At 40.9% G+C, this 24889-nt stretch overlaps 1 protein-coding gene across 1 annotated transcript in view; it reads left to right on the top strand.

Annotated features, from left to right (window-relative positions):
* Positions 1-24889, top strand: part of HSPBAP1 (HSPB1 associated protein 1) — a 72710-nt gene that overhangs the window by 35113 nt on the left and 12708 nt on the right. Inside the window, exons 4-5 of the mRNA XM_066241640.1 lie at positions 20703-20839; positions 23948-24119. Of these exons, the coding sequence (XP_066097737.1) occupies positions 20703-20839; positions 23948-24119 (309 nt within the window). The remainder of the gene's footprint in view (positions 1-20702; positions 20840-23947; positions 24120-24889) is intronic.

Raw genomic sequence — 24889 nt, 5'->3', positions numbered from 1 at the left:
ATGTGGTTGGGGGCACTGTACCTCAGACCCTAGCACTCAATTCTGTATTCCTTAAGGCTCCCTCCTTCTAAGCAACTCTGCTCTGAGTGCTGCTAAAGAGCTTGTTTGGCTGGTGTCCTGCTTCCCTTTGATGGTATTGCTGGTTCCAGGGGAAATATTCACTTCAGATTTGGGGAGTGACTCATCCCAGGGGTTAGGATGGCTGTCCCTCAAAGTGTTTCTGCCTGTGCCTCCTAGATTACACTCTCTTCCTGCTACTCCACTCCTCTCCTCTGTTCCTGTCCCCTGGAGCCCTGGGTGAGTGGTTGTAAAAGAGGTTTCCTGCACAGTCCTTTTAAGAAGAATTCTGGTTCTGAGAAATCTGTCTTTCTCACTAACAGTATCCTGACTTGTTTTGCAGCTAAATACTGTCCATATGCTTCTTCTAGGCTCTGGGGCTGCAGGCTAGGGCTTTGTTTCTGGGGCCCAGGGTCCTGCTCTGTCTGCTAAACTCAATTCCCGCCACGCGAGTCTCTCCGGGCTGCCCTTCACTCCGGGGAGCTGGGCAGCCCTCTCCGTGTTTCCGCTTTTTCTACCCGTCTCAGAGTGGCTTCTTCAGTGTTCCTTGGTTAAAGAGTCGTCTTAGTTTAGTCCAAAGTTGGTTTTTCCAGATGATGGTTCTTAAAATTAAGCTGTAATCCACTTTGGTTCTGGGAGGTGGAAGTTAGTATGTCCACCTACTCCATCACCATCTTGCCATCCTCCCTTGGTCTACTTCAGGGGTAGTCAACCTTTTTATACCTACTGCCCACTTTTGTATCTCTGTTAGTAGTAAAATTTTCTAACTACCCACCTGATTCCACAGTAATGGTGATTTATAAAGTAGGGAAGTAACTTTATTTTATAAAATTTATAAAGCAGAGTTACAGCAAGTTAAAGCATATAATAATAATTACTTACCAAGTACTTTATGTCGGATTTTCGCTAAGTTTGGCAGAATAAGTCTTTATAAAACAACTTACTATAGTTAAATCTATCTTTTTATGTATACTTTGGTTGCTCCGCTACCGCCCACCATGAAAGCTGGAACGCCCACTAGTGGGCGGTAGGGACCAGGTTGACTACCACTGGCTTCGTGCTTTTCTAAGTGCTTTACACTTATAATCCTCACAGTAAAACCCTATGATTTAAGAATTGCCCCTATTTTAAGAAAAATGAGGCACAAAGTGATTAAGTACAACTTTTTTGAAAATGAAAATACACAACTAAGAAAAAAGTAACCCAAGCAGTCTGCCCTCCACACTTTCTATACACCGTTTGCCTACACACATTCAGTTCTGTGGAGACTCCATAGCTAGAACTAAGGGATTCCATTTATGCTGAGTCCAGGCTCATTCTGCCTTGCGTGAATCTCTAATCTCACCCCATCAGTTGTCTGTATCAACTCAGGCGTAACAGCACTGGGAATACATGTGTCCAATCCATTAAGTGTGTATATAAAGGCAGTCTTTTGGTGTGGAATTCTAGTTGAGCTCATATGAAAGCTGATCATTTTAGTTGAATGAGTTTTCTGTTGGCTCACATTATCGTGATTAATTCTCTGGATTAGAACAGGCAGTCTGCTATGAACAACCAAGTCCATTAAGATCATATTATTTTTTAGCTCAGAGTTTTCTGAGTACCAAGTATTCTTTTTTTTTTTTTCTAGGGTGGGAAAGGCTTAGTCTTTTTTTTTCCTTTTTTTATTTTTTTTATTTTTTATTTATTTATTTTAGAGGGGGGGGAGAGAGAGAGAGAGAGAGAGAGAGAGAGAGAGAGAGAAAGAAAAGGGGGGAGGAGCAGGAAGCATCAACTCCCATATGTGCCTTGACCAGGCAAGCCCAGAGTTCCGAACCGGCAACCTCAGCGTTCCAGGTCGACGCTCCATCCACTGCGCCACCACAGGTCAGGCCCAAGTATTCTTATATCAGGTACCAAAATTGTCATTTTCCTTTTTTTTTCTTTTTTTTTATAAGATTTTATTTATTGAATTTAGAGAGAGGAGAGGGAGAGAGAGAAAGGAGGGGGCTGGGGGTGGGAACAGGAAGCATTCCCTTGCTCCTCATATGTACCTTGACTGGGCAAGCCCCAGGTCTTGAACTGTCACTTTATTTTTATCACTACGGTTCATTCAGTCACTAAGTCATTACTTATGTTTTGAATAGTCTTCTGTCTCTCATAAAATGGTGAGTAACCGCATGTGAACATAATATTTTTAATGAAAATAACTATATTCAAAAGTTTATTTAATGTCAGAGAAGAGTGGTATTGTTTGGCATTTTTCTAAGTCTTTTTCATGTCTGGCTTAATAGAAGACAGGTGGATCTTTTATCTGCTTCTTTATTCGATCTGTTGTAATTTGTTGGTTTTTTTGAATTGTGTGAAAACTGCTGTATATGCAGCAGGAAAATAGATTTTTAGCAGCCTTTTTAGATAGTTGTGGGTGTTTTTTTAATGCTTCCATCTAACCTGACAAGGAGTAGTTTCTCAAAAGTTTGTTGCAATGTAGAGGGTGAACCCATAATTAACAAACTTTGTATTTTTACAGTAAAATCCATTGGTCTATCTTGCATGAAATGGAGCTTTTGTAATGCTGTTTTGAAAATATTGGTTTCTTAGGTTATGTAGATCTTCCAACTGCACATTTCCAACATGCCTCATTATAAAAAGGTGACCTTTGCTAATATTACCATTCTCATCAGAAAGTCTTTTAAGTATTAGGAAGTTTTCAAGCTCGTGTGTTTCAGGCTACAGGTTTCCAAAATCATTTTCATTCTGTTCAAAATATTTTCTTTTTTTTTTCTTAATGTTAATTTACAAAACTTCTTTGTTGTACAGAAAGTAAAAATGCTGTTACAACCTTGGTGGTGGCTACAGTTGGCTCACCTATGGAAATTTCTTAACTGTAATTGTGTATTTTTTTTTTTCATTTAGGTTGGTCAGTTTTAATTTCATGTATATATTTTGTAACTGTTAGATTCATGCACATTTGGGATTATTATGTCCTCTTAATGGATTGATTTTTTTTTTTTTTTGTATTTTTCTGAAGCTGGAAACAGGGAGACAGTCAGACAGACTCCCGCATGTGCCCGACCGGGATCCACCCGGCATGCCCACCAGGGGCGACGCTCTGCCCACCGGGGGCAATGCTCTGCCCACCGGGGGCAATGCTCTGCCCCTCCGGGGCGTCGCTCTGCCACGACCAGAGCCACTCTAGCGCCTGGGGCAGAGGCCAGGAGCCATCCACAGCGCCCGGGCCATCTTTGCTCCAATGGAGCCCTGGCTGTGGGAGGAGAAGAGAAAGACAGAGAAGAAGGGGGGGTGGTAGAGAAGCAAATGGGCGCTTCTCCTATGTGCCCTGGCCGGGAATCGAACCCAGGTCCCCTGCATACCAGGCCGACGCTCTACCACTGAGCCAACCGGCCAGGGCCATGGATTGATTTTTATCATGATGAATTGACCCTCTCTCTCTCCTGGGTTCTTCATCATTTTGATGTCTGTTTTATCTGAAGTCAACTTTGTTTGATTTGCCTTTGAAATAGTTTCAGCATGAAAAAGGAGTACTTACTATATGATTCCATTTATATAAAATTGTAGAATTTGCAAATTAATTGACAGGAAATAGATTAATAATAGTTATCTGAGAATGAGGGAGTAGGGAGAGATGGGTTCAAAGGGTCACAGGGGAATTTTGGACATGATCAAAATCATCTTGTCATCTTGATTGTAGTAATGGTTCCTCAGGTATATACGTATGTAAAACCCGCCAGATTGTACTTAGTCTGTATGCTGTTTATTGTATATCAATTATCTCTCAGTAAAGCTGTTAAAATAAAGAATACATACAGTGCTACCAGTACACTTTGGTGCCACTGTCTCTTAACTAGCAGTTTAATTCACCAATTGATTCCCTGAAAGAGCCTCAGGGACCCCACGGGGAGTCTCGGAGACAGTTTGAGAACCTCTGGTCATTTCTGAAAATATTGTTTATTATTCCAGTTCTGACTCTTCCTCTAATTAATTCTAAAACAGTTCATTATGAAAATACATTTTAAGTTATGCTCCAGGTCAAATATTGAAATATGTTAATCATGTACACAAACATTTCATGAGTTAAAATTGTATAAGAATAGCATTTAAGACTCTCCTCAATAAGACTGATGCAACCTTTCTTCTCTGCATTAGTTCCTGTCTAGTCTCCTCGCGGAGGGCTGGGCTGCTATGTTCTCGGGCATCTTCTGGCTCATGCTCTTCTCAATTTCTGCCAATTAAAATTCTCCTTCTTAGGGCCTGGCTCAGATTCAGCTTTGGCTATGAAGCCTTCTCAACCACATGTACCCACATCCATTCATTCCTTGTTTTCATTCCTCCTTGTTTTATTTGTATTGTTACTTAATGGCATATGACATAGAATTCCTCTAACAATATTTTAAACTCTTTGGGAACAGGGACTATGTTTCATCATTTTTTTTTTTTAATTTATTTATTTATTTATTTATTTTTTTATAATTTTATTTTTTTAATGGGGTGACATCAATAAATCAGGATACATATATTCAAAGATAACAAGTCCAGGTTATCTTGTCGTTCAATTATGTTGCATACCCACCACCCAAAGTCAGATTGTCCTCTGTCACCTTCTATCTTGTTTTCTTTGTGCCCCTCCCACCCCCTATCCCTCTCCCATTCCCCCCTCCCCCCCGTAACCACCACACTCTTATCAATGTCTCTTAGTTTCACTATTATGTCCCACCTACGTATGGAATAATACAGTTCCTGTTTTTTTCTGATTTACTTATTTCGCTTCGTATCATGTTATCAAGATCCCACCATTTTGCTGTAAATGTTCCGATGTCATCATTTCTTATGGCTGAGTAGTATTCCATAGTGTATATGTGCCACATCTTCTTTATCCAGTCATCTATTGATGGGCTTTTTGGTTGTTTCCATGTCCTGGCCACTGTGAACAATGCTGCAATAAACATGGGGCTGCATGTGTCTTTACGTATCAATGTTTCTGAGTTTTGGGGATATATACCCAGTAGAGGGATTGCTGGGTCATAAGGTAGTTCTATTTTCAGTTTTTTGAGGAACCACCATACTTTCTTCCATAATGGTTGTACTACTTTACATTCCCACCAACAGTGTATGAGGGTTCCTTTTTCTCCACAGCCTCTCCAACATTTGCTATTACCTGACTTGCTAATAACAGCTAATCGAACAGGTGTGAGGTGGTATCTCATTGCCGTTTTGATTTGCATTTCTCTAATAGCTAAAGAAGATGAGCATCTTTTCATATATCTGTTGGCCATTTGTATTTCTTCCTGGGAGAAGTGTCTATTCATATCCTCTTCCCATTTTTTTATTGGATTGTTTGTTTGTTTGTTGTTGAGTTTTATGAGTTCTTTGTATATTTTGGATATTAGGCCCTTATCTGAGCTGTTGTTTGAAAATATCATTTCCCATTTAGTTGGCTTTCTGTTTATTTTGTTATCAGTTTCCCTTGCTGAGCAAAAACTTCTTAGTCTGATGTAGTCCCATTCATTAATTTTTGCCTTCACTTCTCTTGCCATTGGAGTCAAATTCATAAAATGCTCTTTAAAACCCAGGTCCATGAGTTGAGTACCTATGTCTTCTTCTATGTACTTAATTGTTTCAGGTCTTATGTTTAGATCTTTGATCCATTTTGAGTTAATTTTTGTACAGGGGGAGAGACTGTAGTCCAGTTTCATTCTTTTGCATGTGGCTTTCCAGTTTTCCCAGCACCATTTATTGAAGAGGCTTTCTTTTCTCCATTGTGTGTTGTTGGCCCCTTTATCAAAAATTATTTGACTATATATATGTGGTTTTATTTCTGGACTTTCTATTCTGTTCCATTGGTCTGAGTGTCTATTTTTCTGCCAATACCATGCTGTTTTGATTGTCGTGGCCCTATAATAGAGTTTGAAGTCAGGTATTGTTATGCCCCCAGCTTCATTCTTTTTCTTTAGGATTGCTTTGGCTATTCGGGGTTTTTTATAGTTCCATATAAATCTGATGATTTTTTGCTCTATTTCTTTAAAAAATGTCATTGGAATTTTGATGGGAATTGCATTAAATTTGTATATTGCTTTGGGTAATATAGCCATCTTGATTATATTTATTCTTCCTAGCCAAGAACAAGGTATATTCTTCCATCTCATTATATCTTTTTCGATTTCCCTTAACAATGGTTTATAGTTTTCATTATATAAGTCCTTTACATTCTTTGTTATGTTTATTCCTAAGTATTTTATTTTTTTTGTTGCAATCGTGAAGGGGATTATTCTTTTGAGTTCCTTCTCAGTTGTTTCATTGTTGGCATATAGAAAGGCTATTGACTTCTGTATGTTAATTTTGTATCCTGCGACCTTACTGTATTGGCTTATTGTTTCTAGTAGTCTTTTTGTGGATTCTTTGGGGTTTTCGATGTATAGGATCATATCATCTGCAAAAAGTGATACCTTTACTTCTTCTTTTCCGATATGGATGCCTTTTATTTCTTTGTCTTGTCTGATTGCTCTGGCTAGAACCTCTAGTACCACATTAAATAAGAGTGGAGAGAGTGGACAACCCTGTCTTGTTCCTGATTTAAGGGGGAAAGCCTTCAGTTTAGTGCCATTTAATATGATGTTAGCTGATGGTTTATCATATATGGCCTTTATCATGTTGAGATATTTTCCTTCTATATACCCATTTTGTTGAGAGTCTTAAACATAAAATTGTGTTGTATTTTATCGAAAGCCTTTTCTGCGTCTATTGATAAGATCATGTGGTTTTTGTTCTTTGTTTTGTTGATATGGTGTATTACATTAACCGTTTTACGTATGTTGAACCATCCTTGAGATTCTGGGATGAATCCTACTTGATCATGATGTATTATTTTTTTAATATGTTGTTGTATTCGATTTGCTAGTATTTTGTTTAGTATTTTAGCATCTGTATTCATTAGAGATATTGGTCTGTAGTTTTCTTTTTTTGTGCCATCCTTGCCTGGTTTTGGGATGAGGGTTATGTTGGCCTCATAAAATGTGTTTGGAAGTATTGCTTCTTCTTCAATTTTTTGGAAGACTTTGAGTAGAATAGGAACCAAGTCTTCTTTGAATGTTTGATAAAATTCGCTGGTATAGCCGTCAGGGCCTGGACTTTTATTTTTGGGGAGGTTTTTAATGGTTTTTTCTATTTCTTCTCTACTGATAGGTCTGTTTAGGCTTTCTGCTTCTTCTTGACTCAGTCTAGGAAGGTTGTATTTTTCTAGGAATTTATCCATTTCTTCTAGGTTGTTGAATTTAGTGGCATAAAGTTTTTCATAGTATTCTACAATAATTCTTTGTATATCTACGGTGTCCGTGGTGATTTCTCCTCTTTCATTTTGGATTTTGTTTATATGAGTTCTTTCTCTTTTTTCCTTGGTAAGTCTTGCCAAGGGTTTGTCAATTTTGTTGATCTTTTCAAAGAACCAGCTCCTTGTTCTATTAATTTTTTCTATAGTTTTTCTGTTCTCTAATTCATTTATTTCTGCTCTGATTTTTATTATCTCCTTTCTTCGGCTGGTTTTGGGTTGTCTTTGTTCTTCTTTTTCTAGTTCCTTAAGGTGGGAAGTTAAGTGGTTCACTTGGGCTCTCTCTTGTTTGTTCATATATGCCTGAAGCGATATGAACTTCCCTCTTATCACTGCTTTTGCTGCATCCCATAGATTCTGATATGTCGTATTGTCATTTTCATTAGTCTGTATATATCTTTTGATCTCTGCACTTATTTCTTCTTTGACCCATTCATTTTTTAAAAGTATGTTGTTTAGTTTCCACATTTTTGTGGGATTTTTTTCCTCTTTTTTGCAGTTGAATTCTAGTTTCAAGGCTTTATGATCAGAAAATATGCTTGGTACAACTTCAATTTTTCTGAATTTGCTGATATTGTTTTTGTGGCCCAACATATGGTCAATTCTTGAGAATGATCCATGTACACTGGAGAAAAATGTATACTCAGTCACTTTGGGATAAAATGTCCTGTAGATGTCTATCATATCCAGGTGCTCTAGTGTTTTGTTTAAGGCCATTATGTCTTTGTTGATTCTCTGTTTGGATGACCGATCTAGAGCCGTCAGCGGTGTATTGAGGTCTCCAAGTATGATTGTATTTTTGTCAGTTTTTGTTTTAAGATCAATAAGTAGCTGTCTTATATATTTTGGTGCTCCTTGGTTTGGTGCATATATATTAAGAATTGTTATGTCTTCTTGATTCAGTGTCCCCTTAGCCATTATGAAATGGCCATTTTTGTCTCTGAGTACTTTTCCTGTCTTGTAGTCAGCATTATCTGATATGAGTATTGCTACACCTGCTTTTTTTTGGATGTTATTTGCTTGGAGTATTGTTTTCCAGCCTTTCACTTTGAATTTGTTTTTATCCTTGTTACTTAGATGAGTTTCCTGTAGGCAGCATACAGTTGGATTTTCTTTTTTAATCCATTCTGCTACTCTGTGCCTTTTTATTGGTGAGTTTAATCCATTTACATTTAGTGTAATTATTGATACTTGTGAGTTCCCTATTGCCATTTTATATCTTGCTTTCTGTTAGTTTTGTGTCTTGTTTGATCCTTCTCTTTCGTTTTTCTATCTTTTGTTTTTATTTGGTTGTATTCCATACATCTTTCCTCTGTTGCTATCTTTTTTATCTCATGTGCTTCTGTGGTGGTTTTTTCAATGGTGGTTACCTTTGAGTAATGAAAAGGGTCCCTACCCTGTTCATTGTAGCGAACTATTTTGTGAGTACTTTTGCACTCCATCGTCCTTTGCTACTGTTAATCTCCGTCTTCTCCCCCTCTTTCTTTTTGTTGTTGTCACAGTTTAAATTTGGTTTTATTGTGTTCTTATTGGAGCTTTTACTTGTGGCTCTGTTTTTTTTTTGTTCTTTGTATCTGATTGGAGAACCCCCTTTAGTAATTCCTGGAGTGGGGGTTTTCTGATGATAAATTCCCTCATCTTTTCTGTATCTGTGAATGTTTTTATTTCTCCTTCGTATTTGAAGGATAGCTTTGATGGGTATAGTATTCGTGGCTGAAAGTTCCTCTCTTTCAGGACTTTAAATATTGGGGTCCACTCTCTTCTAGCTTGTAGAGTTTCTGCTGAGAAATCTGATGATAATCTAATGGGCCTTCCTTTATATGTTGTATTCTTCTTTTCCCTGGCTGCCTTGAGAATTTTTTCTTTGCTGTTGGTTTGTGTCAATTTCATTATGATATGCCTTGGAGTAGGTTTGTTGGGGTTAAGAAAACTTGGAGTTCTGTTTGCTTCTTGAACTTGAGGCTTTAGTTCTTTCCACAGGCTTGGGAAGTTCTCATCAATTATTTGTTTAAGTATGTTCTCCATTCCATTTTCTCTCTCTTCTCCCTCTGATATACCTATTATTCTTATGTTATTCTTTTTGATGGAGTCAGATAATTCTTGTAGGGCTATCTCATTTTTTTTAATTTTTGAGTCTCTTTCTTCTTCTCTGTTGTGCCTCAAGTTGCTTGTCTTCTATTTCACTAATCCTCTCTTCTATCTGACCTGTTCTATTAGCTAAGCTTGTTACTTCGTTTTTCAGCTCGTGAATTGAGTTTTTCATCTCTGTTTGATTTGTTTTTATAGTTTCAATTTCCTTGGACATATATTCTTTGTGTTCATGGAGTTGTTTTCTGAGCTCCCTATATTGCCTTTCTGTGTTTTCTTGTATATCTCGGAGGATTTTTAGGATTTCTATCTTGAATTCTCTGTCATTTAGCTCCAAGGTTTCCAATATATTAAATTTTTTCTCCATAGATTTTTCCTCATCTAGCTGTGTTACCTCTCTTTCTTTTGTATCCATGATATTCGATTTTCTCTTCCTTAATGGCATCTGAGGGTGGTTTTGTTGATAGTATTAATGAGATTTAATAAAGAATAAAAAGTTAAAAAAAATAAAAAAATAACAAATCAAAAAGAGTTGTTTTTTTAAAAAAAATTAATAATGAAATAAAGAAAAATAAAATAAAAATTTTTTTAAAAAAGGAAATTATTCCCCCCCTCTTTTTTTCCTCTCCTCTCCTCTCCCCTCTTTCTTGAGAAAATCTTGTGGTGGACTGTGAGTTATAACAAACAATGCCTGTGATGGAGGGCCTGAATTGGGGAAAAGTAATAAAGGGGCAAAAAAGAGAGAAAGAAAAAAAAAAAAAAAAAAAAAAAAAGAAAAAAAAAAAGAAAAAAGAAAAAAAAGGAGCGTATGGACCCACAAAAAGCAAATAAGGAAAAAATTTGGGTCAAGAATAAAATGATTTGCTTTTAGGTGTTGGTTTTCTAAGAGTTATGATGAGAGGAATAAGAGGAAAATGGAAAAATGGGGGGACAAATTAAAAACTTACTATTGTATTTAGTGGAAGAAGAACTAGATAATATGGAGAGCCAGGGATGGGAGCACTGCTAGTGCATTAAAAAGGTGAAGTAAAAACCCCCCAAAATGCCACAAACATAGGTTTGAGTCCCAGATAAGATAATTTGTTTGTTATTGAGGTTTGAATGAGAGGAGATGTAAAGGAGAAAGGAAGAAACTAATATAGAGGGAGAAAAGAAAGAGAGAGAGAAAAAAAAAGAGGGAACCACTAAAAGAAGAAAAAAGAAAGGAGAGAGAGAGAGAGAGTTAAGGGTTTTGGAGTGCAACCCTCATAGAGAGAAAGGAAGAGAAGAGAAATGATAATGGGAGATGTAACACTTTATGGGTAGTGTAGTTCAGGGAGAGGAGAGAGTAAGACCGGTAGAGAGTTAATCGGCCAAATTGGAGGAGGAAAAAAAAGTCTCAAGAATGAAGATAAGAGAAACAAACGAACAAATATAATAAAATGGGATAGGTTATAAAGTCTGCAGATTATTCTTGATTTTGAGAGGTTATCTTCTTGCTTTTTCTTTTCTCTCCCTCTTCCTGGTCGGTGACTCTGTACCCCGGGTTCTGCCCCTTTGGCACGCTCAGGTAGAGGCTTGTAGTTGATAAGTCTCTATGGCAATGTCATGTATTGTGCTTTATTCTCGTTGGGAGTCGAGGCTCATTAGCATTTATAGGCTCCGACAGTGAGAGAGTCCGTGTTCCTGGAGCCTTTCTCCTAGTCTTTCCTTCCTCAATTAGTAGCCTGATAGTCCAGGTATGGGGTTGCTGCTGCCTCTGCCTGGATAGTAAGAGGCTCAAATTGCTGGCAACTCCCCACTCTATTTCCACTCAGCACAGGGCTCTGGGTAAGGCTCAGTCAGTCAGAGCTGCTAGCATAATCAGGCGGGCTTTCCGCCCACTCGAAGACCTCTGGCTCTGCCACTCTGTCCGGTAACACAAGCGGGCGCCCACTTCCGGGGCGCTTGGAGGAAACTCTCACTCACTGTCTACAACCAGGATATCCGGCCAGCGGTCTCACGCTCTGAGTGAAACCCCCAACCACAGGGAAAAGTTGCAGCGTTGGAATTGAGTCTCGCTCCGTCCCCGTGTGCGGCTTTTGCAAGGCGCTGGGGCGGCCCGAGATTCCGCTTTGGCCCACACAAAGGCCCCTGACTCTGCCCCTCTGTGCGATAACACGGGCGCGCACTGCCGAGGCACTCGGAGGAATCGCTCACTCCTTATCTGCGCGCGCAAACCAGGATATGAGGCCGGCCGCGGTTCCCTCTGAGTGAAACAGCCTCCAGCACGGAAAATCTCCACCGTTGGGATTAGTTCTCACTCCCTCCCGTGCGTGGCTTTCCCAGGGCGCTGGGGCTGCCCAGAGACTCTGCCCTCAGCCCACAGAAAGGCCTCTCACCCTGCCTCTCCGTGGGGCAACACGGGCACGCACTTCCGGGGCTTAGGAAGAAATCTCTCTTCCACTAACAGCGCACCGACCAGGAGACCGGGTAAAATGGCCTCTCCGCTTGTCTTTCTTTGTTTGGGTTTGGCGCGAGTGTTAGCTTGTATTGCCCGGGTTGCCACAGGATCAGATTTTCCTCGGCTTGGATCTCTGAGCCACAGCCTGGTTCGGCCGTTTTTGCTGCGGCGGCCTGGATCTATTCACCCCCTTTGCCCGCCTCAGTTTCTATATTCACAGTTACCAGAAAAAGCCGCCCTGTTTAGGTTAGTGAGGAAGGCGGAGCATTTCTTACTCCCTATTTCCTTCGGGGTTTGGTTATATATTTAGCCAATTTTTCACTCAATCATACCTTTGGGTGTATTGCGAAGAATCTGGAAGCTCCAAGTATAGGTTTTTCTGTTTCTGGTTGAAGATCTTGTTGAGTTTTGGGGGAGATTTATCGGTATCGCTTCCTACTCCGCCAGTACTCTGACGTCATCTCTTGTTTCATCATTTTTTATTCCCCAAAAGTGCTAACATGATGTTGAATGCAGTAGCCCCCCCTTATCCATTAGGAATATATCCCAAGACCCCCAGTGGATGCCTGAAACTACAGATAACATTGAATTTGATATATACTATGTTTTTTCCTAATTATGCATACCTATGATAGAATTTAATTTATAAATTAGGCACAGTAAGAAATTAACAATAACCAATAATAAAATAGAGCAATTATGACAATATTCTGTAATAAAAGTTATGTGAATGTTCCTGGCCAGTTGGATAGAGCTTTGCCCAGTGTATGGAAGTCCCAGGTTCGATTCCCAGTCAGGGCACACATGAGAAGCAACCATCTGCTTCTCTTTCCCTCCCTCTCCCCTTTCCCTTTCTCTTCATCTTTCATAGCCAGTGGCTGGATTGGTTCATATGTTGGCCCCAGGCACTGAGGATAACTTAGTTGATCCGAGCATAGGCTCCAGATGGGGGTGGCTGGGTGGATCCTGTTTGGGGAGCATGCAGGAGTCTGTCTCTCTGTCTCTCCTCTTCCCACTTGAAAAGAAATAAAAAGGAAAGAAAGGAAAGGAAAAAGAAAAGTCCTGTAAATGGCTTTAGAGCCATTGTAAGTAAAATAACGGTTACCTGAACACAAGCATTGAACACAGTCAGTCTGGTAATGCAGAAGGCTGAGTGTCTAAGGGCAGATAGCATATACAGTGAGGATATACTGGACAGAGGGATAATTCATGTCCTGGGCAGGATGGAGCTGGACTGGGTGAGATTTCATTATGCTGCTTAGAAGGGGGTGCAATTTAAAACATGAATTGTTTATTTCTCAAATTTTCTGTTTAATATATTTGGACTATGGAAAGTAAAACTATATATAAAGGGGGGTGGGACTACAGTACATGATAAGTAATTAGACGATTACATAAGTATATATTTTTCTACTTTCATTTCTTATTTTGATATTATTTGGTCTTTAGGGCCCTTCAGAAAATGTTTTTTTTTGTTTGTTTGTTTGTTTGTTTTTAATATAAAGAGATGCTCATCTTTTTTTTTAATTTTATTTATTCATTTTAGAAAGGAGAGAGAGAAGGAGAGAGAGAGAGAGAGAGAGAGACGGGGGGAGGAGCAGGAAGCATCAACTCCCATATGTGCCTTGACCAGGCAAACCCAGGGTTTCGAACCGGCGACCTCAGCATTTCCAGGGCGACGCTTTATCCACTGCGCCACCACAGGTCAGGCCCAGAAAATGTTTTTAACTTAAACCCCTAGCTTTGTCCTTGTCAAATTTTCTGTGGCCTAATCAATTGTAGCATTTGTCAATCTCAATAAATTCTTTGTTCTCTTCAGCCATTTACTAGTTTTATAAGTTTTTATTTATAACCTTTATTTAAAATTTCCATGTATTAACCCTTTTCTTCCACAAATTAAATTCATCCACTAATAAATATGTACTAGACATATTTACATTCTGTTAAGTACATTGGCAAATATACTGATATGATTAGAAAATATCCGATGGCCAAAATTACTATTTTAATACTTAACTGTCTTTCATATATTGCAGATGGAATTAGTTTTGCTATTTTTAGATTTATATATATCACTGACTAGTCTAAGTAAAGGACTTATTTGAAACATTTTGTTCTGTACTTCCCAAGAAGATAGGGAATTTGTGACATTACCATATAAAATTTCTTTATCTCTGACTTATTAGGTAAGAATGACAAGTGCTACCTTGTATAATTCTCAATAAGTATCATCATAATTGAAGCTGTTAAGAATCAACATATATAGTCCTGGCTGGTTGGCTCAGTGGTAGAGTGTCAGCCTGGTGTGTGAATGTTCCAGGTTCAATTCCTGGTCAGGGCACACAGGAGAAGCGACCATCTCTGACATGGCTCAATTGGTTCCAGTGTATCCGCCCCAAGTGCTGAGGATGGTTTCATGGAGCCTCCACCTCAGGCACTAAAAATAGCTCCATTGCAATCATGGCCCAAGGTGGGCAGAGCATCAGTCCCAGATGGGGGTTGCCAGGTGGATCCCAGTCAGGGTGAATGCAGGAGTCTATCTCTCCTCCTCCAACTTGGAAAAGACGAAGAAAAAGAGAATCAACATATAGCAAAAGAGATTCTGCCCCCAAAATGTTTTCCAGGTAGATTCCATTTTATGTTGTGATTTATATTGGCTACTTGGAGTAGGAACCTTGTTAAGACGCTGGGACACAGAATCCCAAAATGCAATACATAGAGGATTAGTTCTGCTTAGCCAGTCTTGGACTTTATAACATAGTTATGAGAGTATATTGAAATCGAACCAGGCGTTTTATGAATGAAAGGGGTTTGATGGCCGTGATGCTTTCTGATGAAACAAATTGGAATGTAAGAATTTGGGTATTTATCCAAGTCTACCTGTTTTCTGTTTATGTGACTTAACGTAATTTTCCTAAGGAAAAAAGAGCTTTAAGTATTTGTTAATTTGTAATGTACATTCAAGGTTGTTTAAAATTTAAATTGAAGTATTCTTTATAACTTTTACATTGTATTTATAATTAATTATATTGTTTTAAAGTTTCATTCTTATTGTTTTAACCAATGTTAGATTTTTCCCTTTTTTATTTAGATGTAAGTTCATTACAGAATTATGTGTAATCAGTTTCCTATATGTGTGTTTATAATCTTGGCATTGAGAAAAGTAGAAGAAGACAACTTTCAATGTGACAGACTCAAATTAATCGTGATCAAAGTCACTCAAATAGCATGATATAGGTAAAAGAACAAATAATTTTGAGTTGGGGTGTTCTCAGAATCTCAATTCGGTATGAGCTATTGTAAGCTCATTAAACCTGTTTGAACCTTAGATTTCTTATCTGTAAAACAGGAATAAAAATATTAACGTGGCCTTGGCCGGTTGGCTCAGTGGATAGAGCATTGGTCTGGCATGTGGACATCCCGGGCTCGATCCCCAGTCAGGGTCCACATGAGAAGCGACTACCTGCTTCTCTTCTCCTCTCTGTCCCACTTCTCTCTCTCTTCCCTTTCACAGCCAGTGGTTTGGTTCGTCCGAGTGTCGGCCTCAGGTGCTGAGGATAGCTCGGCCCCAGACGGGCTGCCAGGTAGATCCTGGTCAGGGTGCCTGCAGGAATCTATCTCTCTGTCTCCCCTCCTCTCACTTAAAAAAAAAAAGAAATTATTAATGCATATATGAAAATACTATTTCAATATTTTACCAAGTAATATACTATCTTTTAGAGCTAAACAATTTAAAAATTATTTTTGGTGACTGCTTACGTAGCCAAAAAAGCCATCCTTCTCTATTATAAGCATTTTACCAGTCCCTCTTCAGTTCTCTGGTTAAAACTGTAAAATCATGGAAGAGTTGGTTACTTGTACATTTTTTAAATGGTGTTTGATTCTGCAACAATTATTTAACTTATTAATTGGAGCAGGTAGAAGCGATACTAAGGATAAAAATAGATCTAGTTACCCCGATCAGTGACTGAGCAATTTTTTAGCATTTGTTGTGCTCAGTATGTTAGGTACTAGGGATGCCAACTTGAATGAGTTAGGACTCTGTGGGAATTTAGTTTAGTTTAGTTTAGTTTAGTTTGAGAGAGAGAGACAGGAAGTGAGAGGATGAGAAGCATCAATACATAGTTTCACTTTAGTTGTACATTGATTGCTTTTCATATGTGCCTTGACTTGGACTGAGCCAGTGTCCCCTTGCTCAAGCCAGTGACCTTGAGATTTTTATGCAACAACCTTTGGGCTCAAGCTGGCAAGCTTTGAGATTCTGTCAACAATTCCCCTGCTCAAGCCAGAGACTCCACACTGATGAACCCGCTCTCAGAACCAGAGACCTTAAGGCTTCAAACTGGTGACCTCAGGGTTCCTGGTCAGTGCTTTATCCACTGCACCACCACTGGTCAGACAGGACTCTGTGGAACTTCAATATTAAATGCAGGAGCCAAGCTTTAAGATAGAAGAGTATAAAATGTTCTGTTAGAGTTTAATACCGTTTCTGATGTGCTTTATCATTTAAATGTTGTAATAGTTTTAGAAATTATATATGATCAAGAATATTGAATGAAGCATATACATTTTTCTTGAATTTTATTATAGCTAGATTTTTAGAGTCTCTTATTTTATTTAAAGTGTTAGGTGATTTTTTTTTAAGTGAGAGGAGGGGAGATAGAGCGACAGGCTCCCGCATGCGCCCCCCACCAGGATCCACCCGGCAACCCCCATCTGGGGCCAATGCTTGAATCATTCAAGCTATCCTCAGTGCCTGGGGCTGATGCTTGAACCAGTCGAGCCACTGGCTGTGAGAGAGGAAAAGGAGAGAAGGGGGAAGCAGATGGTCATTTCTCTTGTGTGTCCTGACCTGGGATTGAGCCTGGGATGTCTACACCCTGGGCCGATGCTCTATCCACTGAGTTAACTAGCTGGCCAGGGCCAATTGGGTGACAGTTTTAATTAAGCAATTTAAAAAACTTATCCTCATTGTTGTTATGTGGAATCTAGTTTCAAAATATTGTGATAATAGAAAGTGGCTCAGTGGTTGCTAGGGGCTCAGGGTGGAGACAGGCGAAGTGACTGCATAGGACTGAAAGGGAACTTTTTGGAAGGAACAGAGGAAGGGAGGGGGAGAAAGGAAGGAAGGAAAAAGAGAAGGTATGACACTCTTTCACATAATTTAAGGCCTTAATTTTTGGCAGATAATTTAAGACCTCAGCTTTTGTCTTCATCAGTAGAAAGCAAATCTAGGATCTTTTGGAAGTTACAAGAAAGCAAATAGTATTTTTGTATTAAGCAGTTAACTAACTTGATTGTTCTTTCTGGGATAGTGTTAAAATAGAATTTTCTGGGTATAGATAATCTTTAAAGACTTTCCCAGTGCTTGAGGTGATGTGAGATAGACTTCAGGGTGGTCACTCCGTCAGTCACCTATGTTGGTTTTACTGATGTCGTGGCCCAATAGGGTCACTTGTTTTTAGCAAGACTTAAACTAGTCAGAGAAAAACAAGTACCGTATGATTTTATTTATATGTAGAATCTAATGAACAAAATAAACTAACAAAATAAAAACAGACTCATAGATACAGAGAACAGACTGACAGCTGGCAGGGGGCAGGGAGTTGGGGGACTGGGTTGAAAAGGTGAAGGGACTGAGCAGAGAAAGAACATAGACACGGACAACAGTGTGGTGAGTACTGGAGGGAAGGGGGCGGAGCGAGGCCGAAGAGGGTAGAGGAGTAGATGGTGACGGAGGGAGACTTGACTTGACCTGCTGTGGTAAATGCACACGGTGCAGTGTACACATGGAGGGTTATGGAATGGCGCACCGGAAACCTCTGTAATGTTATTAACCAGTGTCACCCCAATAAATTCAATTAAAAAAAAGACTTAAGGCAGATTCCCTGTGGGCCTGTATTTTTTTTAATAAATAAATTTTTATTAATTTTAATGGGGTGACATCAATAAATCAGGGTACATATATTCAAAGAAAACATGTCCAGGTTATCTTGTCATTCAATTCTGTTGCATACCCATCACCTAAAGTCAGATTGTCCTCCGTCACCTTCTATCTAGTTTTCTTTGTGCCCCTCCCTGTCCCCCTCTCCCTCTCCCTCCTTCCCTCCCCCTGCCCCGCCCCCGTAACCATCACACTCTTGTCCATGTCTCTTAGTCTCGTTTTTATGTCCCACCAATGTGTGGAATCCTGCCGTTCTTGTTTTTTTCTGATTTACTTATTTCACTCCGTATAATGTTATCAAGATCCCACCATTTTGTTGTAAGTGATCCGATGTCATCATTTCTTTTTTTTTTTTTTAATTTTTTAATTTATTCATTTTAGAAAGAAGGGGTGGGGAGGGGAGAAGCAGGAAGCATCAACTCCCATATGTGCCTTGACCAGGCAAGCCCAGGGTTCCGAACCGACAGCCTCAGCATTTCCAGGTCGACACTTTATCCACTGCGCCACCACAGGTCAGGCCGATGTCATCATTTCTTATGGCTGAATAGTATACCATGGTGTATATGTGCCACATCTTCTTTATCCAGTCTTCTATTTTTTTTTTTTTTACAGTGATTAAAGCCTTTAAGCTCTTGGCCAATACAGCAAGAATCCATAAAAGAGTAGTGTCCTTAACAAGTTCACCAAGTCCAAGTTGGCACCATCACCATGCCAAGTCCCTGATAAATGCAACCCAACCCCAGTTCAGTCTGTTAGGAGCTATCCCAAGGAGCAGGAGTCCAGGAAAAGTCCACATCCAGGAAAAGTTGTGGGCCTGTACTGATTTCAGACATTGGCTACCTATAACTAGCTGAATTCAACTGTCAGGAAAAGCCCAACTCTCAAGAGCCTGTGGGAAAAGAAACAAAACAAGTACCTCAGATGCTGACTATTTTCTGACAAGTTTACTTTGATTCACTTTCTTTCTGCAACCCAATCCACCACCCCCACTACTCCAACTCTTCTTTTTTTGGTTTTCACAACCAATTTGCTGCAGAAATATAGGTAATTTTGGTCACCTTGCTTTAATAATTCCAAAGTAATTTTCCTTTTTTAGTCATCATTGTGTTAGAGAAGAGGTCAATGAAGCCTCTTGTCAGTTTCTCATATAGTAACCCCACACACACACATCCTATAGAAAGTCTTTTTTCTGTGATTCTTTCTGAAGGAATGCTCTAGAACAGAGTTTCTCACCTGTGGTCAGTCTGTTGACTCCCTCAAATTATATGTGAAAGTTTGGTCGCATGCATTTCTCTGTGGAAAAAGGTGTTGGCATTCATTAGATTCCTAAGGGAGTGATCTGAAGAAGATTAAGAATCATTTTAAGCCCTGGCCGGTTGGCTCAGAGGTAGAGCGTTGGCCTAGCGTGCGGAGGACCCAGGTTCGATTCCCGGCCAGGGCACACAGGAGAAGCGCCCATTTGCTTCTCCACCCCTCCGCCGCGCTTTCCTCTCTGTCTCTCTCTTCCCCTCCCGCAGCTAAGGCTCCATTGGAGCAAAGATGGCCCGGGCGCTGGGGATGGCTCTGTGGCCTCTGCCCCAGGCGCTAGAGTGGCTCTGGTCGCAACATGGCGACGCCCCAGAGGGGCAGAGCATCGCCCCCTGGTGGGCAGAGCGTCGCCCCATGGTGGGCGTGCTGGGTGGATCCCGGTCGGGCGCATGCGGGAGTCTGTCTGACTATCTCTCCCTGTTTCCAGCTTCAGAAAAATGAAAAAAAAAAACAAAAAAAACCAAAAAAAAAAAGAATCATTTAAAAAAAATAAATTAATTAATTTAAAAAAAAAAGAATCACTTTAACCAACCTCTTCTTAACAAAAGCAAATCCCTGGTACTGAGTAGGCGGGAGGACCCCAGGGTTTCTCCGAATTGCGTGTCTTTCAGCTGCCATGAGTTAAATTCCAGACTGAGGTGTAGTGAACTAACTGTTCAGCAAGGACCGGGTGAATTGGAAGCCTTGGGACCAGGAGTCCTGCTGTTGTCTTAGCGCTCCCTCTGCTCACCTCTGTCACAGCATTTGCCACAGTAGAGTAAAAGGTCCATCTATGGAACTGTGTCCCTTTAATAGATTTGAAGAGTAGACCTGTGTCATATTAACTTTTGTATTCCAAGTACCCAGTATCATACCAGCTATGTGGCAGATGCTTAAAAATGTTCTTGACCTGAACCATTCACCCATAAGCAGCCAACAGATTCTTCTTTTCCCCAAGGAGCCAGTGTTTTGAGCACTTGCCTTGAGTCAGGTGTAATTTTAGGCCTTAGGAATGTGGAGGTAAGCTCACTGCATGAAGCTTGTGGGCTTTATCCAGAGGACACATGATCTGTGCCACTCCCTGGAACTGCTGCGTGTGAGCCATCCACATTTACAGTGGTGCTGACCACGTAGAAACTCCCCCTTCTATTACAGGTGTTAGTTATGGGCACGTGTTCTGCTATTTTCATCCCTAGAAATAAAAATGGAAATGCTTTTTCTAGTCTTCCTCAAAACCATCTATTAAATGTCTCCCCAAAATATTCTTTCTCTGACTACAGCTGTTAATGGTTTGCCTCTAAATATAGAAAATATAGATTGAAGATACTGATAAAAGAAGTGTCAGCATTTGGGACCATGTTCTGTGCATAGAAATGGTTTTTTTATAAACTCAGTAGGAAAAATTTATGGTTAAAATAATGAATATAGCAAACCTTCATGCCTGGTTCCCTAGTTTGCTCTTTTCTAATTTATACATATTTTTAATTCCATGTATTGGGATTTATGCCAAACTAAATATACAGCAGTGTCATACAGAGAAATGGACTGGTTCTTGACAAACTGTTACTTTATTTTCAAAACAGGATGTGAGATGGTCTGATTTCGGGTTCCATGGAAGAAATGGGCGGGAAAGTACATTGTGGATCGGCTCACTGGGGGCTCACACACCCTGTCATCTGGACTCCTACGGTTGCAACTTAGTATTCCAGGTCCAAGGAAGGTAATACACATGCTGTGCCAGAGAGAGAGAGAGAGAGAGAGAGAGTGTGTGTGTGTGTGTGTGTGTTGCACAGAGAGAGGAACCAGTACTGAGTAGGTGGGAGGACCCCAGGGTTTAGTCCCAGCTGTCTCTGCCAGCCGGCCTCATGACCAGGCAGACCTCCTGATCTCTGGTCATTTCCTCCTTTGTGAAGTGAGGGGGAACAGTTTAAATGGTTTCCATGTGTGTCTCAGCCAAGTTTAGGATTGCCTTCAGAAAGCTGATCTTCGAATTCTAGGATCCCACTCCCAGTTCAACTAGACAGCTCTATGCTTAGTTCTTTTACATAAGAGTCTGAATAGTTTTCAAACTTCCATTGAAAACCAGGAACAGCCTTTCTTCAAACTTAAATAAGTAAGAGCAGAGGCCTTTGTAGAAAGGAAGAGGCCTTGCTGCTCCCGCAGCCCCTGAAGGGATGCCAAGGAGCCTGGGTTGAGAACTGCTGGACCAGAACGGCCTCTTTCAACTCTAAATGTTAGTTTGGGCCTACCTATAGACACAATACAGGATATATTTTTGTAACTTTAGGTCAGTTTTATATCTTCTTTTATCTTGGGGCCCTAAGAGATATAAGGGCTAAGTCAGGTAATACTTTTGATCATCCCTGATTCTAGGAATTATGTGAGAATTTAAGTGTTTCTGCCACTTGGAAGAGGTACTCCGACTGTTGTATGTGCAGGCTTATCTCCCCTAGTTAATGATGCCCCAGTCTCCTCGCCTGGCCTTCCAGGACATGTATAGGGCAGCACGGAGGGAAGAGCAGAAATGGTCCTCAGGGTCTTGACTGCCGAGTAAATACTGCTTATTCCCTGTTCTTTCAGGGTGCAGAAGCATGAGAGGTTCTTTGAGCAGGGGACGACATAAAGATCGACTAGGTTTTGTGATTAACAAAAAAGGACACATATATATTACACTTTAAGCCAAGCCAAGCAAATTGTATGGGATGGTTACCATTATGGCTCTTCCTTTGGGAAACACAAGTATGGTGCAGAAGTAGGACCTGGGACCCGGAGAGGTCAGGAGGTTGGTGACCTAGTTCTGGCTCTACCACTAACCACCAGCCCAGGGAGTAACCTGAGCAAGTACCTCTTCAACTACTGTGTATGTGAAATTAGACTGATGATCTCATAAGAATCCTTCCAACTCTTAACATTCCAAACATACTAAAGACCAAAAATTTTCTAAACTAGCGTAGGTACCGTGGATTGGTTGGAGCAGCTTATCATCTCTAAGGCAAAGTAAGACTTTAGTATGTACTCCTTAGTTTGAACATAGCAGTCACCCGCTCCCCAGCTCTGAAGGGATATGACAACCCCACTCTAACTGCACTGGGCCACTGGCGGGCTTCAGGGCTCGTCTCAGAGCCGGGCTCTCCCCTCGGCCTTTCTCTTTGCTTTTCCACCGGTGCATTTCTGTCTGTCTCTTCCTTTTTGATACCTCTCCCTCCTTTCCCTCCCATGCCCTTCTGCTGGATGGAAATATGGGTGCATCTAGTGTTTTGTAGGTTAAAATTTATCACCTCCATTTTGCAAAAATTTTTAAAGTGACTGAAACATAGAGTTTTCTTTTTGAAAATTCCTATATTGTACTACTTTTAATTATGTGCCATCATTTTTGTGTTTCTCTTCCTTAATGGATTAACTTAACAAATGTTTTACTTAAGGAATTTACAACCAAAACAGGAAATGGTATGCAAACTATTTAGTGGGTAGAGATATGGGTATTTGCTCTGGATAAGAATACAGATATTTGGCCCTGGCCAGTTGGCTCAATGGATGGAGTGTTTGCTCAGTGTGCAGTTGTCCCGGGTTCAATTCCCAGTCAGGACACACATGAGAAGCGACCATCTGCTTCTTTTCCCCTCCCTTGCCCACTTCTCTCTCTATTCCTTTCTCGCAGCCAGTGGCTCAGTTGGTTTGAGCATCAGCCTCAGGCACTGAGGATAGCTAGGTTGATTCAAGCATCTGCTCCAGGCGGGGTTGCCGGGTGGATCCAAGTTGGGGTGCCTGCGGGACTCTGTCACCTCTCCTCTCATTTAAAAAAGAAGAAATACAGATATTTGAAAGGGGAGCACTAGAATCAGGGATAGAAACAATTTATGAAGACTGGTTTCGGGGGACTGAATCAAAGAAAGTGAAGGGGCCCTGGCCGGTTGGCTCAGTGGTAGAGCGTCGGCCTGGCATGCAGAAGTCCCGGGTTTGATTCCCAGCCAGGGCACACAGGAGAAGCGCCCATCTGCTTCTTCACCCCTCCCCCTCTCCTTCCTCTCTGTCTCTCTCTTCCCCTCCCGCAGCCGAGGCTCCATTGGAGCAAAGATGGCCCGGGCACTGGGGATGGCTCCTTGGCCTCTGCCCCAGGCGCTAGAGTGGCTCTGGTCGCGACAGAGCGACGCCCCGGAGGGGCAGAGCATCGCCCCCCGGTGGGCAGAGCGTGGCCCCTGGTGGGCGTGCCAGGTGGATCCCAGTTGGGCGCATGTGGGAGTCTGTCTGACTGTCTCTCCCCGTTTCCAGCTTCAGAAAAATACAAAAATAAAAATAAAAATAAATTTTTTAAAAAAGTGAAGAGATTAGCCAGAAAAATATGTACATAACACAGAGACACAGACAGCAGTGTGGCGACAGCCAGAGGGAAGGGGGGGTGGGAGGCAGGTGGAGGTGGGCAAAAGGAGGTGAAATGGGGACAGGAAAGAGACTTGGCTTGGGGTGGAGGGCACACAGTGTGGGGCACAGATTGAGTTTTATTGAGTTGTACACTTGAAACCTTTATGGTTCTGTAAACCAATGTCACCCCAATAAATTCTATTAATTAAAAAAGAGAAAAGAATATTTAAACTAGATCCTGTCCCGCCAGAGGGCTGCCTCAGGGCCTCGTGAGGTATCTGTTAGCTCCTGCCCTGCTCCACCGGGGTGTAGCAAAGGCGATTCCATCCCTCACTGAGAGCTGAGCCTGGTGACTGACCACTGACATTGCTCCTCTGTTCTTTTATGGATTGAATGAAAATGAATAAAAATGAATATTTAGCTGCTTCCTTCTTACAGCTTTTGTCTATATCTTTTTTTTTTTAATTAGGAAAAGATGGCATCTCTTTCCTCCTGAAGACACTCCTTTCCTTTATCCAACTAGAATCCCTTATGAAGAATCTAGCGTGTTCAGTAAAGTCAACGTTGTAAATCCTGATTTAAAACGTTTTCCTCAGTTCCGGAAAGCTCGAAGACATGTGGCTACACTGAGCCCCGGCCAGGTAATACGGGCTTGTTGGCTGTCAGAGGACACTAGCTATCTATAACTTCTCTCAAGCTGTTACGCCACATGCCTCTTCCCGTCTACCACTCCCACAATACAGATAAGAAGGGTTTTTTCCTTGGTGCTCTGCTCTTGGAAGGTAGCTTTTCCAGCTATGGGCTTCACATAGCACTTCTCTGCTCCTCCGGTCAAAGAAAGATGAGAGGAGACACAGCTCCTCCTGCTGGTAAAGAGGAGAATGGACTGTAGAGGAAGCTCGCCAAGTCTTTTTTCCATGTAAGAGAAAATATCAAGGCGTGGGTCCTTGAGCACCTCTGGAACATTTATTCACATTTTATATCTGTTCAACTGTGCTAGAATCCAGACACATATACTCAAGTTTTAGTGTATCTAGGTAGTGGGCCAACAGAGGCAGAATGATTGGAAAATGATTTGCTTTTAAGCAAGAATGGATGTTGCTCTTGTAACTGTCTGTGAAACATTTCCAAAGGTATTATACCTAGTGCTGTTACCCAGTAGGGAAAATCGCCTTTACAACACTGGCATTTGCTGTCTGATGTTTTATTAACAACTTGAAAGGTGTTCTTAGTCTCTTACAGAGTTTATTCCTTCCACTATCGCTCTCCCTGCCCGTGTTCCTTCCTTTGCTGCCTTCTCACTGGCTCTCTTCACGCTTCCTTCACACTGGGGCGCTCCAACTCAGACAGTCTGACTTGACCAAGTTGCCTCAACTCGTTGGCAGTTAGTCCCCTTCGCCTGCCTACCCCC

The sequence above is a fragment of the Saccopteryx bilineata genome, chromosome 8 (assembly GCF_036850765.1).
Source record: "Saccopteryx bilineata isolate mSacBil1 chromosome 8, mSacBil1_pri_phased_curated, whole genome shotgun sequence".
In the NCBI taxonomy this organism is placed as follows: domain Eukaryota; kingdom Metazoa; phylum Chordata; class Mammalia; order Chiroptera; family Emballonuridae; genus Saccopteryx; species Saccopteryx bilineata.
The sequence above is the reverse complement of the archived record's forward strand: the minus strand, read 5'-3'. Positions and strand labels throughout refer to the sequence as shown.